The sequence below is a fragment of the Etheostoma cragini genome, chromosome 11 (assembly GCF_013103735.1).
Source record: "Etheostoma cragini isolate CJK2018 chromosome 11, CSU_Ecrag_1.0, whole genome shotgun sequence".
NCBI classification, from domain to species: Eukaryota; Metazoa; Chordata; class Actinopteri; order Perciformes; family Percidae; genus Etheostoma; species Etheostoma cragini.
In genome coordinates, this window is record NC_048417.1 from 19,687,060 (window position 1) to 19,705,508 (window position 18,449).

General features: G+C 40.6%; 1 protein-coding gene and 1 long non-coding RNA gene across 2 annotated transcripts; both read left to right on the top strand.

Moving 5' to 3' along the window:
• The first annotated feature begins 668 nt into the window (after positions 1-668).
• Positions 669-17,076, top strand: LOC117952866. Its single transcript, XR_004658523.1, has 3 exons — positions 669-680; positions 5,680-5,682; positions 16,653-17,076. It is a non-coding gene; the product is annotated as an uncharacterized LOC117952866 (long non-coding RNA).
• LOC117952865 (frizzled-7-like) lies at positions 12,380-14,808 on the top strand. Its single transcript, XM_034885461.1, has one exon. It carries the CDS (start codon positions 13,007-13,009, stop codon positions 14,708-14,710), a length of 1,704 nt encoding a protein of 567 aa, XP_034741352.1. The 5' UTR covers positions 12,380-13,006; the 3' UTR covers positions 14,711-14,808.
• Positions 17,077-18,449: the final 1,373 nt, after the last annotated feature.

Below are 18,449 nucleotides of genomic sequence, written 5' to 3' on the forward strand. Positions count from 1 at the left end.
TGCCTTGTGGACATGACAGAAAAAAAGAGTCATAAAAAGAGAGAGCGCTGACCATCTGGCTCATGTCAAACTCCCACAGAGGGTGATGATCACTGTGTGTGTAGGGTGTGTGTGTGTGTGTGTGTGGGGGGGTCTCTGTGTGTGTGTGTGTGGGGGGGGGGGGGCTGTGTGTGTGTGTGTGTGTCCTGTAGTGAAAGGTGATGACCACAGCTGTGTGTTTGACCTCAAAACCGCAGGAGGCCTCCCCCCTCTTAGTCCTCTTCCTTCCCCTGCACCTATTCTCTTAATCTTCTTCTTCCTCCTCTCCTCTGTTTTCTTTATTCCAATCTCTTGATCAATTCTCAATCAAAAACACACCCATCAAAATACATAGGGTTTACTGAATACAAGTCATGCAAGCAAAGACAGCTCTGTGTAAAGCTTAGCGGGGTGGGCATTGTGGTTTCACCTCCTCCATTACTTTGCATCAATTAGCACATCACCTCCAAGACTGCTTTGTGTGTGTGTGTGTGTGTGTGTGCTCACTGTGGGGGGAGGGGAAGTAAAAGACTATTGTGTTTAGTCAAGGAAATAACTTGAAATTTACTGTGTTGCTTAAGTCTGTTAAACCAAGTCTATCTGAGGGGTCATATACCGCATTAGAATTGTTGCGGTGCTAACAATCTTTTTGTATTTGTTCTGTTTACTTTAAGTGTGCAAATGTGATATGATCAACAAACATCACTATTACCAATTTCACAATGAGTACCAACCACACATTTCCATTTGTTTGTTTTTGAGAACTCAGAAAAATTACTTTACAGCCTCTGCTTCAAGTATCCTTCTGGCAAATTCTCTGTCCCTAGACAAGAAGTAGAGGAATGGAACAAGCGACATAACTCTTATTAGTTGGTTAATAACAGGAGGACCTTCTATGTAGAAATATTTGCATCACACAAGCTCTCAGTGGAGCTAGAAGGGTCTTTCATAAAAACACATATCTTTTGCCTAGTTTAGGCCTCGTGTCCACACTACTCCAACTTTTCTGAGCCCCTAAAATGGAGACATTAGGAAAGTTTAAAAAAAGTCTGGGGTTGCATTGTAGACTGGATGGGCAGAAACAGAGACATTTGGAAACGGCGACGCACATCTGTCTTATAATGTTAGGTAGGCTTACATACCTTTCACCTTACAGTTCCACCTTGTCGTCGGTCCAAATCCCTGGTCTTAAGTATTTTAAACTTATACATCCATGATTTTCAACCACAGAGTAATGCTAGAAAACCTGCTTCCTGTCTACACTGGCATGCGCATGTCCAGTGTATGTGAATGATTATTTGCTATGAGTTGTCAGGCTCGTTAATATGGAGGGAGATCCTTTCTTATATGGAGCCTAAGCACTTGTGTGGACGGAGAACAAAGTAGTTACTCAAACTGTAGTTTACATTCCACAACAAGCAGAAAAAGCTAACGCCACGGATGAACTGAATGATTTTATCAGTGGTTTTTAGAATTTCCATGCTTAGGCAGCTTTCAGTTTCAACAGCACCAGCATAAAAAAGGTTCTGTCAAAATATTACCAGCATGTTAACATACCTACTAGAGGTTATGCTCATTGGACCACTGCTAACTGAGCTTCCCCTGCCCGGCCTTTGGGAAAGCAGATCATATCTCTATTCTCCGACTCCAAGCATACAAGAAAGGACTCAAACTGGACAAACCAGTTCTACATATCTGTCCAGTGTTGAGTGACCACAGACTTGTTACTTGAGACTACAGACTGACAGACTCATCTGATGGCAAAATCAATACGTAACAGTGACTCCGTTACAAAGGGCATTAATGACATTCCATTGTTTTCCTTAGTTTATAAAAACTCTAGGTGCACATATTTGGCAGAGGATTTAGGGTTTGTCTCATAAGAAAAGGGATTTCAATTTATGAAAAGAAGAAGCAGTTTGACATTGTGTCTAAAACATTGGAAAAGCTAGAGCAGATAAAAAAATCAAATAGCTAGGTAGTGGTAGTAGTAATGGTAGAGTCCCCTTTCTAGTGGAGTGAAATCCACTGCCTACAGTTCTGGTGACATGGACCTGGGACTTTACACCTCATTCTGCAGCTGGTCCTCTCTCACGAAGAGGCCTATGAGGTGGTGAGAATTTGCAACCACACCTCCTCCTCATTGAGCCCAAGCACTGGTGTCCACCAGGGCTGTGTCCTCAGCCTTCTGCTGCGTGACCTGCTTACTCACAACTATGTCTCAATGCACTGATGGTCCATTATTAGAAAATTGCAGATGACACAAAGCATCATAAGCCTAATCACTAATGGGGATGTGTCAGCTTACAGACAGGAAGTCAAAGTTCTAGTGTGTTGGTGTTATGATAACCTGTACCTCAACACTAAAAAGATGATAGTGGTCTACAGGAAACTGCAGGAGACAACCACCCCCCGCTGAGTAAGAGGGTCCCATTTCTAGTTTAGCTTGAATGGATTGTTCACACAGAAATGGTGCTTTGAACTTCCCAGTTCTTCTTTTGTAGGAGACTTAAGAAGTTATCCAATGCTCACAGACCCTTACAGAGCAGTGAGAGCTTCGTGACTGTTTGCATGTGTGGTTTGGCAGCTCTCATCTCACAACCACAAGGCCCTCCAGAGATTGGTTAGAACAGTGAACCAGACAACTGGCAGGGAGCTCCCTGCCATTTAGGACACTTACCAAACACAATGCCTGTGGGGAAGGCCAAAAAGGTAATCTTGAGCCGTTTTCTCATATGAACCCCCGAACAATTTGTTTTATTATTATCCATTTATTTATCAGGGACAATGCAGCGCACATTATTACATACATAATTATTACAGTCAAGGCCATAACAATATATGTAGATGTGTTGCTGAAAGGTTTCCAATAGGCTAATTTGCAACTCCAGTCCCTGGTCAGGCCTTTCTTAAAAAAAAATAATCCAAACAAATTTTTTAAAGAACTACATAGTGTGAGTTACACAGTTATGCAGCAAATACATTGTATACTAATATATAAACATTTCAAAAAGTTGAGACCACATTACACAAACCAACACATCACGTAACAGCACAAACCCCAAGCACCCAGCTGCTCGAACATGCGCACCCATACCCATCTTGATAGTGAGGGGCCTGGGCTGCCAACAACTGATTCAGTGGTTGTGTTTTTGGTTTTCTTTAAGCCAATATTTAATAGAAAGTCACATTTCTATTAAATATTTTAGTTTGGTTTGGGTTTTAATTTCAGTTGGTAAATCATTCCAAAAACGTGTCTCCATCACTGAAAAACATGACTGGCCGAGGCATTTATAACTGTAAGAAAAGAAAACTTAACAAAGCTGTCAAAATTGAGAAGCTTATATTTCTGTATAATCAGACAGCGGTGCCACATTGTTGGTTTCTGATCCATTATTTTCAGTTCTTGTTTGTTTAAGGTTATGATGGGTTTGACTGTTGTCCGGGATGCTTGGCCCAAAAACAGTAAAGCTGCCTTGACAGGTATATGATGCCTTATCATTTTGAAGCAGTTCAAGTTTGTCCGGACAGTAATACAAAGTTTGTAAATATGTTTATTAAATTTGAGTTGAGAATCCAAAATGACACCTAAAAATTTAAATTTCTTGACTTCCTCGATGGCCTCTTGGTCTATTTTGATAGTATACTTGGCTTTCTGTCTTATAGAGAAGCACATAGATCAGCGTCAAATGGTTATCTTTAAGCCACTGGGATATAGACTCCGTTTCCTTGGTCAAGATCTCTGCTGCTGCACTTGGTGTCTTAGCTGGTGCATAAATTATTGTGTTGTCAGCATACATTTGACAATTGGCTGACAGACAGCATTTTGGTAATTCGTTTATGTATAAACTAAAGAGCAGATGCCCCAAGATGGAGCCCTGTGGGATACCCATTGTGCATTTGATGGCATTGAGAGTTCAGTGTTTATTTTAACACATTGCTCTCAATGCTGCAGACATGATGCAAACCAGCCGATTGCATGTTCAGAGAAGTTGAAGGTGGTAAGCTGAGTTCATTCAAGAGTACATTGTGGTTCACGGTGTCAAAGGCCTTTTTTAGGTCTATAAACAAGGCTCCTTTAACATTACCCTTGTCCAAGTTACTCTTGGTGTTCTCGGTAAGGTGGCATTTAGCCATTTCTGTAGAGTACCCTGGTCTAAATCCAAACTGTTTGTTGTTAAGTTGGTTTCTTTCTAACTAACTGTTCTGTGCTAATCTTTTATACAATTTTGGAAAGAGCAGGCAACATTGAGATTGGCCTATAATTGCCTCCTTGATCCTTTGCGCCAGACTTAAAAATTGGAGTAATGATGGCTAGTTTCAAACTTTGCGGGAATTTGCCCAATCCGATGGAAAGTTTAGCAGGTGGGTTACAGGTTTAACCAGGGCAGAGTTGTGAGTTCTGATAAAGGCAGAGCCCAACCCAAACACATCCTTTGTCTTATAATTATTTAGTTTATTGATGATTTTATGTACTTTTTCCTGAGTGACCTCCTTAATTTAGAAAAGCTTTGATTGCTCAGACTTTATAGTCTGTGTTAGGTTGCTGATTAAAAACTCTCAGCAAGCTCCTCCACTGACTGAAAGTTATTTAATTTATTTCCAATAGCTGAATTGTTAGTTCTTAGAAAAAATGCCATTAGATACATTCTTTTCTCTGATTAGTGTTAAAACTGTTTGCGTTACGACAAAACAAAATACTGTTACTGCTGTCATCATCTGGTATTTGGGAGCCACTGTTTTGTCCTTATCTGGAGCACGGTGTGACGCTGGGAAGAAAAACTGGACAGTGAGAAACTGACAACATTGACGCTTTTTTGTGACTATAGGGATTTATCTCATTCTACATTTTATTAAAAGCTGTTGTAGAATGTTTTTATGGCAGTCATTTTTTCTGTACTGATGCTGTGAGTACTGTAAAACTGATTTTACTTGCAAGTAAACCTAACTTTATTATAACTTCAGTGGTTTCTGTCTATTCTTGATAATTCAATTATTTTAACATTAGTGCTGGTAACTTTATTTACTTCCAATTCTGTTATTGTTTTTGTTGACAAGGCTTGGGTTTATTAAAACTGTTGAGGTGCAGGGAAGCGCTGTTTCCTTTAGCTTCCTCAATCAATTGCATAAAATAGGCTGTCATTGCTTTACATAGTTCTCTGCCTACTGCATTTCTCAGTCCTTTAAAGATGAGAATATCTGTATTTGTTTTGAGAGCAGCGATTTTTTCAGTGCATAGTCTCTTTTTTTCACTAGCTGGCGAGTGTCATTGTCCAGCCATGGTAAGGAGACTTTCGTTGTGTGCCTTTAAATGTCTTAGCATATTTCCCAATCAGGTTTGTGAGGTTTTTCATCAGGGAGTTACAACAATTTTCTAAATCATTTTATTGTAGAACGTTATTACAGTCTAAATTATTTAGATCAATTTCAACCTGTGTCGGTTTTGGGGATACCTGGGTTCCCTACTTTATATTCGTTCTCGAATTTTGGTAAACACTGTTTAGTACGTTTTTGGACAACCATGGTCATATTATGATCAGAGATCCCCGTTGGTAGATTGTACGTTCTAATGATTCGCTGGGGTCTGTTGGTGACTATCAGATCTATCAAAGTTTTACTTGTTAACTTGATCCTTGTTGGGCCCTTCATCATCTGCTGAAGACTGTGTTTTGACAGCAGCCTCTTTAAGTTTTTTCTACGGCTTTTCTCTAGCCAGTTAATACTAAAACACTCAAAGCTTAACATTCTCATGAGGTATCCAGTTTGATTTCATTACATTTCAGAGTGTCTCTAACATAGAATAGTACTCCGCCCCTTCCTTTGTCAGATGTTCTATCCTTTCTGTGGCAAGTGTAACTGGGGACATCAATCATGCTGGTCGGAAAGTTACTGTGCAGCCAAGTATTGCTCATTGCTAAAGAATCTAAATTAAAATCAGTTAACACACATTGAATCTGATCACATTTTGACAATATACTCTGAATAATCAAATGTCCACCCAGAATGCCCTTAGGTTTAGACCTAGGCTCCCATATTACCCTTGCGTGATTTACAGTCTGAAAACAATCTGTATTGTCATTGTTGTCTTACTGATTGGATACCTTTGTCACCGTGTGGAAGTCCTGAAGACGCAACCTGCACAGTCCACCTGCCGGTGCACCAAAGATTAGAAGATGGACCTGGGTTTAATTGCCAGAGAATGGATGGATAGATAGATGGATATATAGATAAATAGATAGATCATCTTAAGTTTTTTAGCCGAGCTGCTTAATATCCGCGTGTAAACACTGTCATTGAGCATGCTTGCATGCTGACATTATCATTTAGCTTAAAGCACAGCTTCACAGTGCTGCTAGCAAAGACGTAGACTCTCAAGCTTTTATTTATATATTTGGATATAGTGTTTATTACCTACAGCGCCAGGCTAATATTAGTGGATCACAAATATATCAATATTGCTGTATATGTTGGCTGATAAGTAACAAGAAATGACAAAACTGAAATTTGTTTAAGGTAAATGAAAAAGTAATGAATCACAAAACAATGTTCATAATAAATTTAATTTAAAAAATCCCATAGTCCTTGTTTCAATTCAAATGCAAGTACAAAGCACAAACAATGAAAAGCCGTCACCGTCTTTGCGTAAACACTTTTTTGACTCCCCTGGATGTGTGTGTTCCCCACCATTATTCTGCAGCATTAGTTCAGTCCATAGATCACTGCCAGGAGCATAAATACAACAAGACTGACCTACACCCAGACCATGCTAACTTTGACTGTATTTTTAACAACAGTTTGTGTGTAGTTTACTACATGGACTGCATGGACTTTTTTGGTCACACTCTCATATGGAATTTTTGTCCAAGTATTTAGATATCAGCCAGTGAGCTTCCTGCTGCCCGCCACTGGACGGAACACACACTCTGTTGGTCCAAATAAATCGTTCTTTCATCACTCTGTGTGTGTGTGTGTGTGTGTGTGTGTGTGTGTGTGTGTGTGTGTGTTTGTGTGTGTGTGTGAGAGTAGTCTAGTACTGTAGGCTCTCTGTGTTGCACTGACAGACACAAACCAGCTGCCTGCATTCCTCTCTCTCTCTGCTGACTTCTTAAGGTCGATCTCCCCTCCCCCCATTCAAACGGGTGTTCCACACATACTTCTTTAATGCTATATATACATACATACATACATACATACATACATACATACATACATACATGTATATATATATCTATATATATATGTAACTGAGAAGCGCACACACCAATAAGGAAACCAGGCAGGAGACATCTTAATTAACAAACAAATCCTAAATAGAATAGATATTTTCTGCTTTGTATGTTGCACCTTTTACAGCTGGCTTCCATATTCAACACCCGTCACTCATCTTGATGTGCTACCATCTATCCTGAAGTAACTGACGTAACTAAATCTTCTTAAGCCAATCAGATTCCCTTTTCTACTATGTTTCAGCACGTTTCAGTTGACTGCTCTATTTCTGCTTTCCTCCATTGTTGTTGCCATGACTACCTGCTAGTCTCATCTTGATAGCAGTACTCTTTCTATTAGCCTTGAGTTTTTTGGATGGGGAGTAGCTGTACATTTATTTTTGAATTGAACCTGCTTTACCTTATAGCTGTAAACACAACACACAGCACCTTTCAAGTTGATGTGGCATACTTATTGGCAAGCAGTTACCTATTTACAAATCTAGCAGATATGTACGGACTTAGCATTCGGAATTGTGTCTGTGTCCACAAATCCAAACCCTATTCATTTCCTCTTCTTTTAGCTCTGTTTTGCTCTCATTCAATAACATCTTGTTCTTTATTTGCTAAATAAACCACTATGTTCACCAGTTAGTCCCTAACTTTGTCTGCCTGCTGTTTGGTGCAGAACAATAAGCATATAGTGTCTTTATCTAAGCTTTATTACTGAAACTATTTGCCTGCTGTGGGTGAAAACAACACTATGAGAGCAGTGGGAATGAACTAAAACAGTAAAGTTGTGGGCCGGACAGCTAAACAATGAGCTCAAAGTTGCTTTAGAGCTACATGTAACTGATGAAAATTCTCTTTGAGTTTCTTACTGCGGACAACACCTTTCACATACAAGTAGTCATGTGAACCACTGTTATTATAAAAGTACTCTCTATAGCTGATTTTAACCTACATAACCAGACTTGAGGCAGAAAAGGTCAAAGTAAGCATTCAAAATGTTCAACCTTACATCCTTTTTGTGGGGCAACGTACAGAAGACAATTCAAAACAGTATAGTGTTTGTTTGTTTTAAACAATAGTTTTGGGGCTTTTTATGGCCTTTAATTGACAGGATAGCTTGAAGACAGGGACTGCCAAGGACTCATATCAGCCTATATGGGGTGCACACTCAACTGGGTTGGCTAGAGGTCACCCCAAAACAGTAAATAGTTCAAGAAAAACTGCATAAGGCACAATGTTTTTTCTTGTAAAATAAGGGGGACTAGGCCTAAGAAAACTCCTAAAAACGTTTGAAGACTTTTTGCTTAAGTATCTGCACCAGTCCTACAGACTTTTCATATAAATCAGTGGATGAATAGATAAATGATGATGAAGTTTTGTTGTTGTCTCATGCACATATGCCCAAGCCGCATGGGTTTACAAGAGCCACCATATACTGTAAACAGTAGACCCAGAATGCAGTAACTTTTTCAGATGCCAGTCCAAAAATAATGATTACAAATTAATATAACTTAAACTAAAATCATCTCATAATAACAAACATATTGACTGAAGCATGAACATAAACTGACATGGTGCATTGAAATGTTTCAGCTCACTCCTCAAAAATACTTGGTTAGACCAACTTGGTCAGCCAACATGTTCTGCAAGCTGTCCTCAAATTTGAAAACCTCCTCAGACCAAACATAAAGTCTTGTTTTTCCTCCTCAACTCCACATCTAAATAGTTGTTCAGTATTGGGTTTCACACGGTAGCTCTCATACTTTGCAAGGCGGTCACGCTTCTGGCTATCCTTGAACTGAGCAAGCACAGTCCAAACCATCTAAATCTTTTTGTTTTGTTTATTTGTTTATTCCACCTTGGTCTACTGGCCAGTCTAGTTGTTGTTTGTGTAACCCCCCCCCCCCCCCCCCCCAGCAGATGTCCAACTACAGCCGACCGCAGTCCAAACAGTGATTGACTGTCTGGAAACCTGCTGACCTGCTGGGCTGGCCACATGTGCTTGACCATTGCAGACCCTATCCACATAAATACGCACACACACAAACAAACGGCTACAGATAGAAACGATGAAGTGCGTCCATTTGACCTGTTGTGGCTGTGACTGCTGTGTTTTACACCACGGGGAGAAACGACAAGTGTGTGTGTGTGTTTGGCAGCAAGGGAGAGACCAAAGTAATTTCAGCCCTTTTAAAACACCATCATCTGGCCTCCATTATTAACTGTAAATTTGAAGAGTGTATGTGTTTAAGTGATTTTGTCTGTGAGTGTATGGGCTATTTGCATAACAATCTCACATTATCATCAATTATTCTCCAAATTAGTGGTCACCAATTAGTGGCCTGTAATCTTTAACCCAAATCCTGAAGCTCCACATTATGATTTGTTATTTCTACAGAAAAACATCCTTATGAATTGAATGAATTTACCACTTATCTAAGTATAGTAGCATACACACATTTCTGGTTATATTGTTTCCACATTTGTTAGACCTAATTTGACATCATGATTATTGTCATGTGATAGTTACAATTGTTTATTGCTTAACCTTACTGCAGGATTCTTCATAAGAACCTGGATCTATTTAGGTCATTAAGGAAGGAAATTAATATGGGATTGACCTGAATTTGTCATGGCTATACCTGCATAAAACGCTGGTATTGGTATCAGGAAGTACCAGAGTTTATGCACCGATCCGGTACCACGTAATAAAGCCCTAAGTAAAATCTACGTTAAAGTAGTTTATTTATGTTCTTTTCCCAGTATGACTGTCTGTCAAACTACATAATGAAAGAAAGTTCTGTGGCGTCCATTGTTTGTGTTCATGTTTCCCAAAAAGTTTAACCTGAGCCAGGCTGAACAACAAAGATTGAAATCATATCACATCCATACAGGGATAGTAGTACACAGCTGTTAATACATAATAAAATATATGACCTAGGTATTGGACCAGTACTCGGCATCGGCCAATATGCAAGTTTAGGTATTGGAATCGATATCGGGAAAAAATGGTATCGAACCATCTCTAGTACCTACACATGCCCACATTAAAAACTGCAAATAAAAAATTGCTTCCATTCATCCTTAGTGTCTAACGTCTCTGGTTTTGCGTGCTGTGACATTTAGATGGTGATTTGTCCAATAGCCTCCTGGGAAATCAGTGCACTAACATTCTAACCAATAGCTTTAATAGCTGAATTCTTTAATTATTGCAAAGCTGCCCATCAGCTCTATATACCGAGGCTTAACCTAGTCAGTGAAACCAATCACCTTATCAAAAGCAGTGCCCAGCTAATTTGATTTAATGCTCAGATTTATTATTGAGCTATCTTAGACTTTCAGCTGTTCAACTTCAAACTGATTAAGTAAAAGATTCAATATAAAGATAATACATTTTTTTTTTCAAAGATAAGATAAAAACAAGAGAAATAAAAGAAGGGAATTCATTTAACAAGGCAGATAATGGTGAGTACCTAATGGGGCTGTTTTCAACATTTAGAACATTAATATAGCAGCAAACAAATATTTGCTATGTAGAGATATAGTGGAGTAATGGCGTCCTGAGCCGAGAATGAGATCACACTCCCTCTGTGTGTGTTGTAATAAGCTTATCTGTTCTTTGTTTTGATAGCCGATCCACGCGTGCATGTTAGTGCATGTGGCTGTGAAAAAACATAGGTATTTCATGTATTGGGGAACAGGCTGTGAGAGCTGTGTGCAGGCAATCCCAGCCCACTGTTTTTTGCAGTATTTCGAGTACAGCCCCTTTAAGATTTAGCCAAAGGCAGTGGAGAACATGCATGTTTTTAATCTTTTAACGGAAGTTAAAGCAGTTATAATCAATATTTTTGTATTAACAAAGTTGCAAACAGTGTTAAATGTAAAAGGGGTTACTTGCTTACTTGCCCGGCCCGTAACTTCAGTTTCTTGTTTGTTTAATCTACTTGTGAAGACAATCTGTGTGGAACTGTAGTTGCCGAATCAGACAAAGTGGTCCCTGTCATGGAGGACCATCTTAGGAAATTCCAACCCACTTTTTTCAGTCAACCGAATCAAAGGCAGCGCAACGATTATTTAGGTCTAGGAATGACATTTTGCCTGAATTTGTTTCCAGATGAATACCACTGTGTGGGGGGTCAGAAATCCAAATTGGCCTACTGGCCTATTTCAATCTAACTTGTCTTTTTTATAGGCCAGTTTACCGCTGGGAACTCTACTGACTTTTCCTTTTGGTTCAGCTTCTCTTCCTGCTCTCGCTCCTTCTCTTTCTTCTTCCTGTCCCATCCCCCACCCCGACCTACCCCCACCCTCTATTATCCCACTCAGGGTAACACACCAAATGCAGCAAGGCCAACAAGAACCTCCTACACCTCCCACACTTGGTCGCCTGTGGGCAGATCGATCATGCTGTCAATCCAATTTACTGCTGCCTTGACTGTTGTTGCTGTTAATTCCCACAATGATACAGATCAGTTCAGGAGCTGCATCTGATTGTTGCAATGAAACCCTTTAAGCAGAAAACAGCAACAGGTTCTTGCGGTGCTTGCCGTGGTCGAGTGGTTAAGAAGCTGGAATCCATCTAGTTTTTTTCAGGGCTTGCTCACTGCGCTGCAATGTGTTTCCACGTCCTGCACACAGTGAGTGACTGTAGAGATTATGTGAAGAGATGGAGAGAGCTCAACTTTACAGCTGCAACCTAAAATAGTATAGATGGGAAAAAAAGCTTAAAACTCAAAAAGATGTAAACTTTCTGTTGTGAAAATAGAACCCGGCATTTTCTACAGCTGTGATTGCTTCATGTAGAAGATGAATCGTAATAAAAAAAGGGGAAAGAAAAACCTAGTTATAAAATGATGGGCATTAGAAGCTACAGTTGGTCTGCAAAGATGACCTGACAAGAAAAATTAGACAGGGGACAGATGTCTTAAGGTGACATTATACTGGTTTGGGATTTACATGTTTCTTTTTTCTTTTTCATCAATCTAAGAAAGAAGACTTGTACATTGTATGTATCATATATAGCCTACCGTATAATTTAAGAGCTCTATAAAAACAACTACAGGCAAATTGCTTTGAAAACCACCTCAACTAACCATTATTTTTGTGTACTCTCTGGTTTAATGCAATTACTGTAACACATTTTTATTTCTATATTAAATAAAAGGCCAATCAAGAACAGTCCTGTAGGAAAACAAATGCTAGGATTGGCTGAGACGCGACATTGGTTTCAAGGCGCCCTGCTTTCTGTTGGAAGGGCTTGTGAATGGAGGGGGCGCCTTGAAACCGGTGGAATCTGCACGGAGTGAGAGGAGAACGAGCCTCTGGACTTCCAACCGATCAGCATGCGAACCGACACTGTGTGAAGTCAAGTCGAAAAACGATGGAAATATAGCCTTTTTTAACGCTTAAACTTTTTTGTTTTGTGCTAAAGTTACAACGCGTACATGTTAGACACGTTGGGATAACTTGGGTTTGCATTACTTCAAGAAAACGGGACTTTAAGTGGTATTTTCACCGGGTCGGCAGTGAGAGTGGGCTGCTTGGAGTCACTTACAAAGACCAAGAAGTCATGACACGACGAACGTTTCACTTGGATTTAACTTCATAAAATTCGAGGAAAAACGATTACAGCCTTTCTAACTCGAAGCACTCGGATTACAAGCTAACGTGGTGCGACAATTAATGCAGATTTCTTCGCTTTTTTAAACAGTTTTCAAGTCGCCCTACTTGGATCAAAGTTTTTTTCCTTCCCTCCCCCCTCCTCCTTAACTATGGCGGCGGCCAGGTCCACCACTGGCTTAGTCTTGCTGCGGATCATGTGGCTGGTGTGCGGGTTGTCCTTCTCATCCACCTCTGCTCAACATTACAACAGTGATAGTGGAATTTCTATCCCAGAACACGGGTTCTGCCAACCCATCTCTATCCCGCTTTGCACCGACATCGCCTACAACCAGACCATCATGCCGAACCTCCTGGGCCACACGAACCAGGAGGACGCCGGACTTGAAGTGCACCAGTTCTACCCTCTAGTTAAGGTCCAGTGTTCTGCTGACCTAAAGTTCTTCCTCTGCTCCATGTATGCACCCGTCTGCACAGTGCTGGAGCAGGCCATCCCCCCTTGTCGGTCCCTGTGTGAGCGTGCACGGCAGGGATGTGAAGCCCTCATGAATAAGTTCGGGTTCCAGTGGCCAGAGCGGCTGCGCTGCGAGGCTTTCCCCGTCCATGGAGCCGGGGAGATCTGCGTCGGTCAGAACACATCTGAACCCAGTGGCCCGGCCTCGTCTTCCCCCAATGCACCCGATGCTGTGACCCTTCCCCCGAACATAGGCCGACCCAACCAACGCCCGCCTCAGCACAACCAGTACCACCAGTTCTCATGCCCTCTTCAGCTGGAGGTGCCCACATACCTGGGTTACCGATTCATGGGGGTCAACGACTGCGGGGCCCCATGTGAGCCCACTAAACCCACCGGCATCATGTATTTCCGGGAGGATGAGGTCAAATTCGGCCGGCTGTGGGTTGGGATCTGGTCCATTCTGTGCTGTGTGAGCACCTTATTCACAGTGCTCACCTATTTAGTGGACATGAGGCGGTTCAGGTACCCCGAGAGACCCATCATCTTCCTATCCGGGTGTTATTTTATGGTGGCGGTTGCCTACGCGGCTGGATTTTTCCTGGAGGACAAAGTTGTTTGTGTGGATAAATTCAAGGATGACGGCTACCGGACAGTGGCTCAGGGGACTAAAAAGGAGGGCTGCACCATCCTCTTCATGGTGTTGTACTTTTTTGGTATGGCCAGCTCCATCTGGTGGGTGATTTTGTCCCTGACTTGGTTCCTCTCTGCCGGGATGAAATGGGGCCATGAGGCAATTGAAGCTAACTCCCAGTACTTCCACCTGGCCGCTTGGGCGGTCCCGGCCATTAAAACCATCACCATCCTGGCCATGGGCCAGGTGGACGGCGACGTCCTGACCGGGGTGTGTTTTGTTGGGATTTTCAACGTGGACGCCCTCCGCGGTTTCGTCCTGGCTCCGCTATTTGTTTACCTGTTCATCGGTACATCCTTCCTCCTGGCCGGCTTCGTGTCCCTCTTTCGGATCCGGACCATCATGAAGCACGACGGCACCAAGACGGAGAAGCTGGAGAAGTTGATGGTGCGGATCGGTGTGTTCAGTGTGCTCTACACGGTACCAGCCACCATAGTGATCGCGTGTTACTTCTACGAGCAGGCCTTCAGGGAGCACTGGCAGCGGACCTGGCACATGCAGACATGTAAGCGGTTCGCCGTTCCCTGCCCGGTTCACAACTTCGCCCCCATGACTCCAGACTTCACCGTGTTCATGATAAAATACCTGATGACCATGATCGTCGGCATCACTTCGGGCTTCTGGGTCTGGTCCGGCAAGACTCTTCAATCATGGCGGAGTTTCTACAAGCGCCTTAGCAACGGTAACCACGGAGAGACAACGGTGTAAAGTTTCGAGGAAGAAAAGGCACAAAGCCACGGAGTTTAGGATACAAAAACCATGGAAATGAGGTCAAATAGCTTTCTTTTTTTTGATACTATTTTGGAATTTTTTTTCACGTGTCTTCAGGTTGTGACAGCAATTCAGGCTTTTGGACACAACCAAACTTTAATCTGTATTCGATAGAAGTTGGATGATTTTTCTATATATTTCCTTTTTTTGTCGTTTTCAGCCCACACTCCTGGCTTTTTGCATCCTTGGATATAAACTGGTTTGAATGGCCATACTGGTCCCTGGACTGTAATGCCAGACTGGAGGGGGTTACTTTTAATATGAAACTTCCTACATATTATTGAATATATCCTATTACAATTTGAATGTACTTCCTGTCTACTCCGGTGAGAGTTTTCTCCAACAGGAAAGACTGATGGCTCAAGCAGTGTGGCCATCTGCCCACGCTGCAGCACCACACCCTCTGACTGTGAATTCATTAATTTTGGATCCCTGGATTAAACATGTACATTTTAGGTTACTCTGCTTTTAGCTAAAAACCGAAATGCTTTCATATGTGTTGCAGAGTACAATCTCGCCTGTTTTTAATCTGAGAAAAAGTCCATCAACTAGTGACTCCACGCCACTGTGTGCCAAGTGGCTGCCCAGAAGTCAAAACTTTATTTCATTTTCTTTTCTACTTTATTTTTTTATTGTTAAGACTGTTGAGTATTTGCTTCTGTATTGAATGTTCACTCCGAAGGTGAATGAAGTTATGTATTGGTTTGCACAGCTATTCTAAACGTTAAAAGTGTTTAAAATGACTGATTCACCACAGGATGACCAGGATTAAACAGTAAGGGAGACCACACACACACACACACACACACACACACACACACACACACACACACACACAGGCCTCCACTCTGCAATGACAACAGCTTATTGTTTGTCTCTGTGTGTGGTCTTTTAACTGTTGGACTAAAGACTTCTAGGGTTTTAAGACATCCAAAGCACCGATCAAAGATCCAGGTTTAATCCATACTGGGTGAAATGGTTGCTAGAGATTTTTGATGTTATTCTTGAAGATGACTGTACACATTCAGGCTTGTGTTCTAGCCAGTGTAACTGAATCTGTCTTAATCCATCACTTGAAGTATTATATGGTTTTCACAAGCAGGCTGAGTTTTTAATACAGCATTATTTTAGTGTCGAGGCTACCTTACAGAAGCCTTAAAAACACAGAAACTGCATTTATTGTCCCTGAGTCTGGAAGTAGGACATGTTCGTTTTAAATCTCTGAAAAACCAGAAATGAGGTCAAAGGTTATCTTGTGGAATCATTTTTTATTTGGAGAGACAGCAGTGGAGGCAGTGCGGTGTTCAGCAAAGGTGGATTGTTTAATCTGGGACAGAATCACTGGAGACAATACACTAATTTATTAATAAAAGTTATTAAAATTAAACAATCACATTGCCTAGTATCACAACCCAAACGTTTTTTTCACTACTGTTAATTTATTTACACTCCATTCAAGTAGGAAAACACTACATTTAGAATAACAGTGTCCTCATTATTGGTAACCTAAAGCATTAACGTAAAACGGTAACCAGTGATTTTGTCCCATTGCTAATCCTCTGTTGCATCTAATTCACAGAATTTAATGAGTAACCCAGTTTATTTCTCTGACTAAACAATGAAACCGGTAGGAGATCTTGTGGGGCAACCTGAGCAGAAAAGCATGCTATTTTAACTGAATCAGCTGCAAGGCAGCATATGTTTGCCAGAAGGTTTTTGTTTCTTGTCATATAGCACATTTTCTTTACATACATCACATGTAAATGACGAATGGAAACACCCTGTAACAATGGGCGTCAACTAATTACCTTAAAGACTTGTGTTCTAATGCATTTTAATCTCTAAAGCTGTGTCTTGAATCCACACATACTAATAGTAGAGCATGTACACCAAGTACCAATCCTCATAGTATTCTCTTAAAGCAGTTTGTCTACAAGAAGTGCCACAGTTCCCAGGTGAATGCACCGCATACCTCAAACCTTGGATACAAATAGTATGTAGGATTGAGGTAGGAAGCAGGTCAACACTCCACTACACATATCTCTTGTCCATATTTTAAGCAAATGAGGTAATTGCCAGCGTCAGTGATACCAGACTGTTTGTCTTGTGCAAGGTTTTCAGAAGGAATATGTGTGGTTTTCTTTTTTTATTGGAACATATGCAACATACCAAGTAAACACACTCTGTTTTGTAAAGACATATTGTATTTATGGGGATACTCATTGTCTTTTTTTTACGTTTTTTAAAAATGAGTTAAGCCTGTTGTACGTGTACAGTTTGAATAAAATGGTTAAGGTTTGTAATGCGTTGATCCTTGTGGTTTGTCTTCAGAGGTGAACTCTTGTGCAAGTTGAGCTTCACAGGAAATTTATGACCTTGAACAGCTGTTGACAAAACATCTCAATCTCAGAGTAAGTATACCTTGAGTTCAGCCTATTCTGTCAACATATGCATGGCATTTATTAAATAATGCACCACCGTATTGCTGTCACTTACCACTTTAACCTTGTGGCACGCCAGTGGAAATACTTTCCACGGGCAGGACACATGACTTTGTAGACATTGTCAATGACACAAAGGCAACATTGTGATGTCCTAAGAAGGACCTAGGTCAATAAGTGAACAACACAAGTCACACAATCCTTAATGTTTATTATAACTCAATACTTTATTGCTTGCACTATCTTCAGAATTAGGTTTATTGGTGAGGTATTTTTGCACATACAATGAATTGGACTGAAGTTTTAATCATACAAAAACAAGTTACTCTGTGCATTACTCTGACAATAGTAGTGATGCTGTTTACCTGACAAACATCTGTTACTTGATAAAAGTCGAGCATACAAATGTAAATAAAGAAATGTACCAACATTAAACAACAGATTGTCTTTGTTTTGTATTCTGCCACACATCTGTAGAAATTGCAGCATACTCTAGAAGTACACAAATGGGGACTTTTCTGATTGACTACAACAACCCTTGAAATAAAACTCACAAGAGTACTTCAACAATTTAGAATTACACTTGACAGTGAAATATCACAATTGATGCAGCAAAAACAGATAACTCTCTCTTCGTATTCAATGCATTCTTTTTCTTGAGCCTACATTGCCCACAATGCAACTTGACAGTTAACGTAGCCCCGAACACTAAGTCCAGCAAGAAGAGTTTCTCTCAATCAATTTGGCACATTTACTGAAACAAACTTAAAATTGTCAAAACTTTAAGTACAATCCTCACACCACGTGGCACAATCAGCACATGGCTCTGTGACCTGCGACCTGAAGGTGAGATAGTTACCCACTATGTAAAACTGCCTAATTGCAGTAACATTGTATATAGTATTAATTTTAGCCATGGCACACACTACTATTTATTTCTCATTTTATGTGCACACCAGGCACCCACAAATACATTAAATAAAATGAAGGAAGCTTGTACACTAAAAAATACTATAAAATATGCTAAAATGCTATATATATATATATATATATAGATATAAATGCAAAGACATCTTCTCAAATGACAATGTAGACTACTCTGAAAAGGCTAGTTACCCACTAATGTCCATTTGCTAACATTGTTTATTTAGGCAACTGAACAGTATTGATGGCACACACTATACTTTCTCATTATATGTACACACCAGCCAACCACAAATACACAAAGGAAGCTA

What these genes read in the sequence shown, in the direction of transcription:
- LOC117952865 (XM_034885461.1), top strand. Translation starts at nt 13,007, where the DNA reads ATGGCGGCGGCCAGGTCCACCACTGGCTTAGTCTTGCTGCGGATCATG.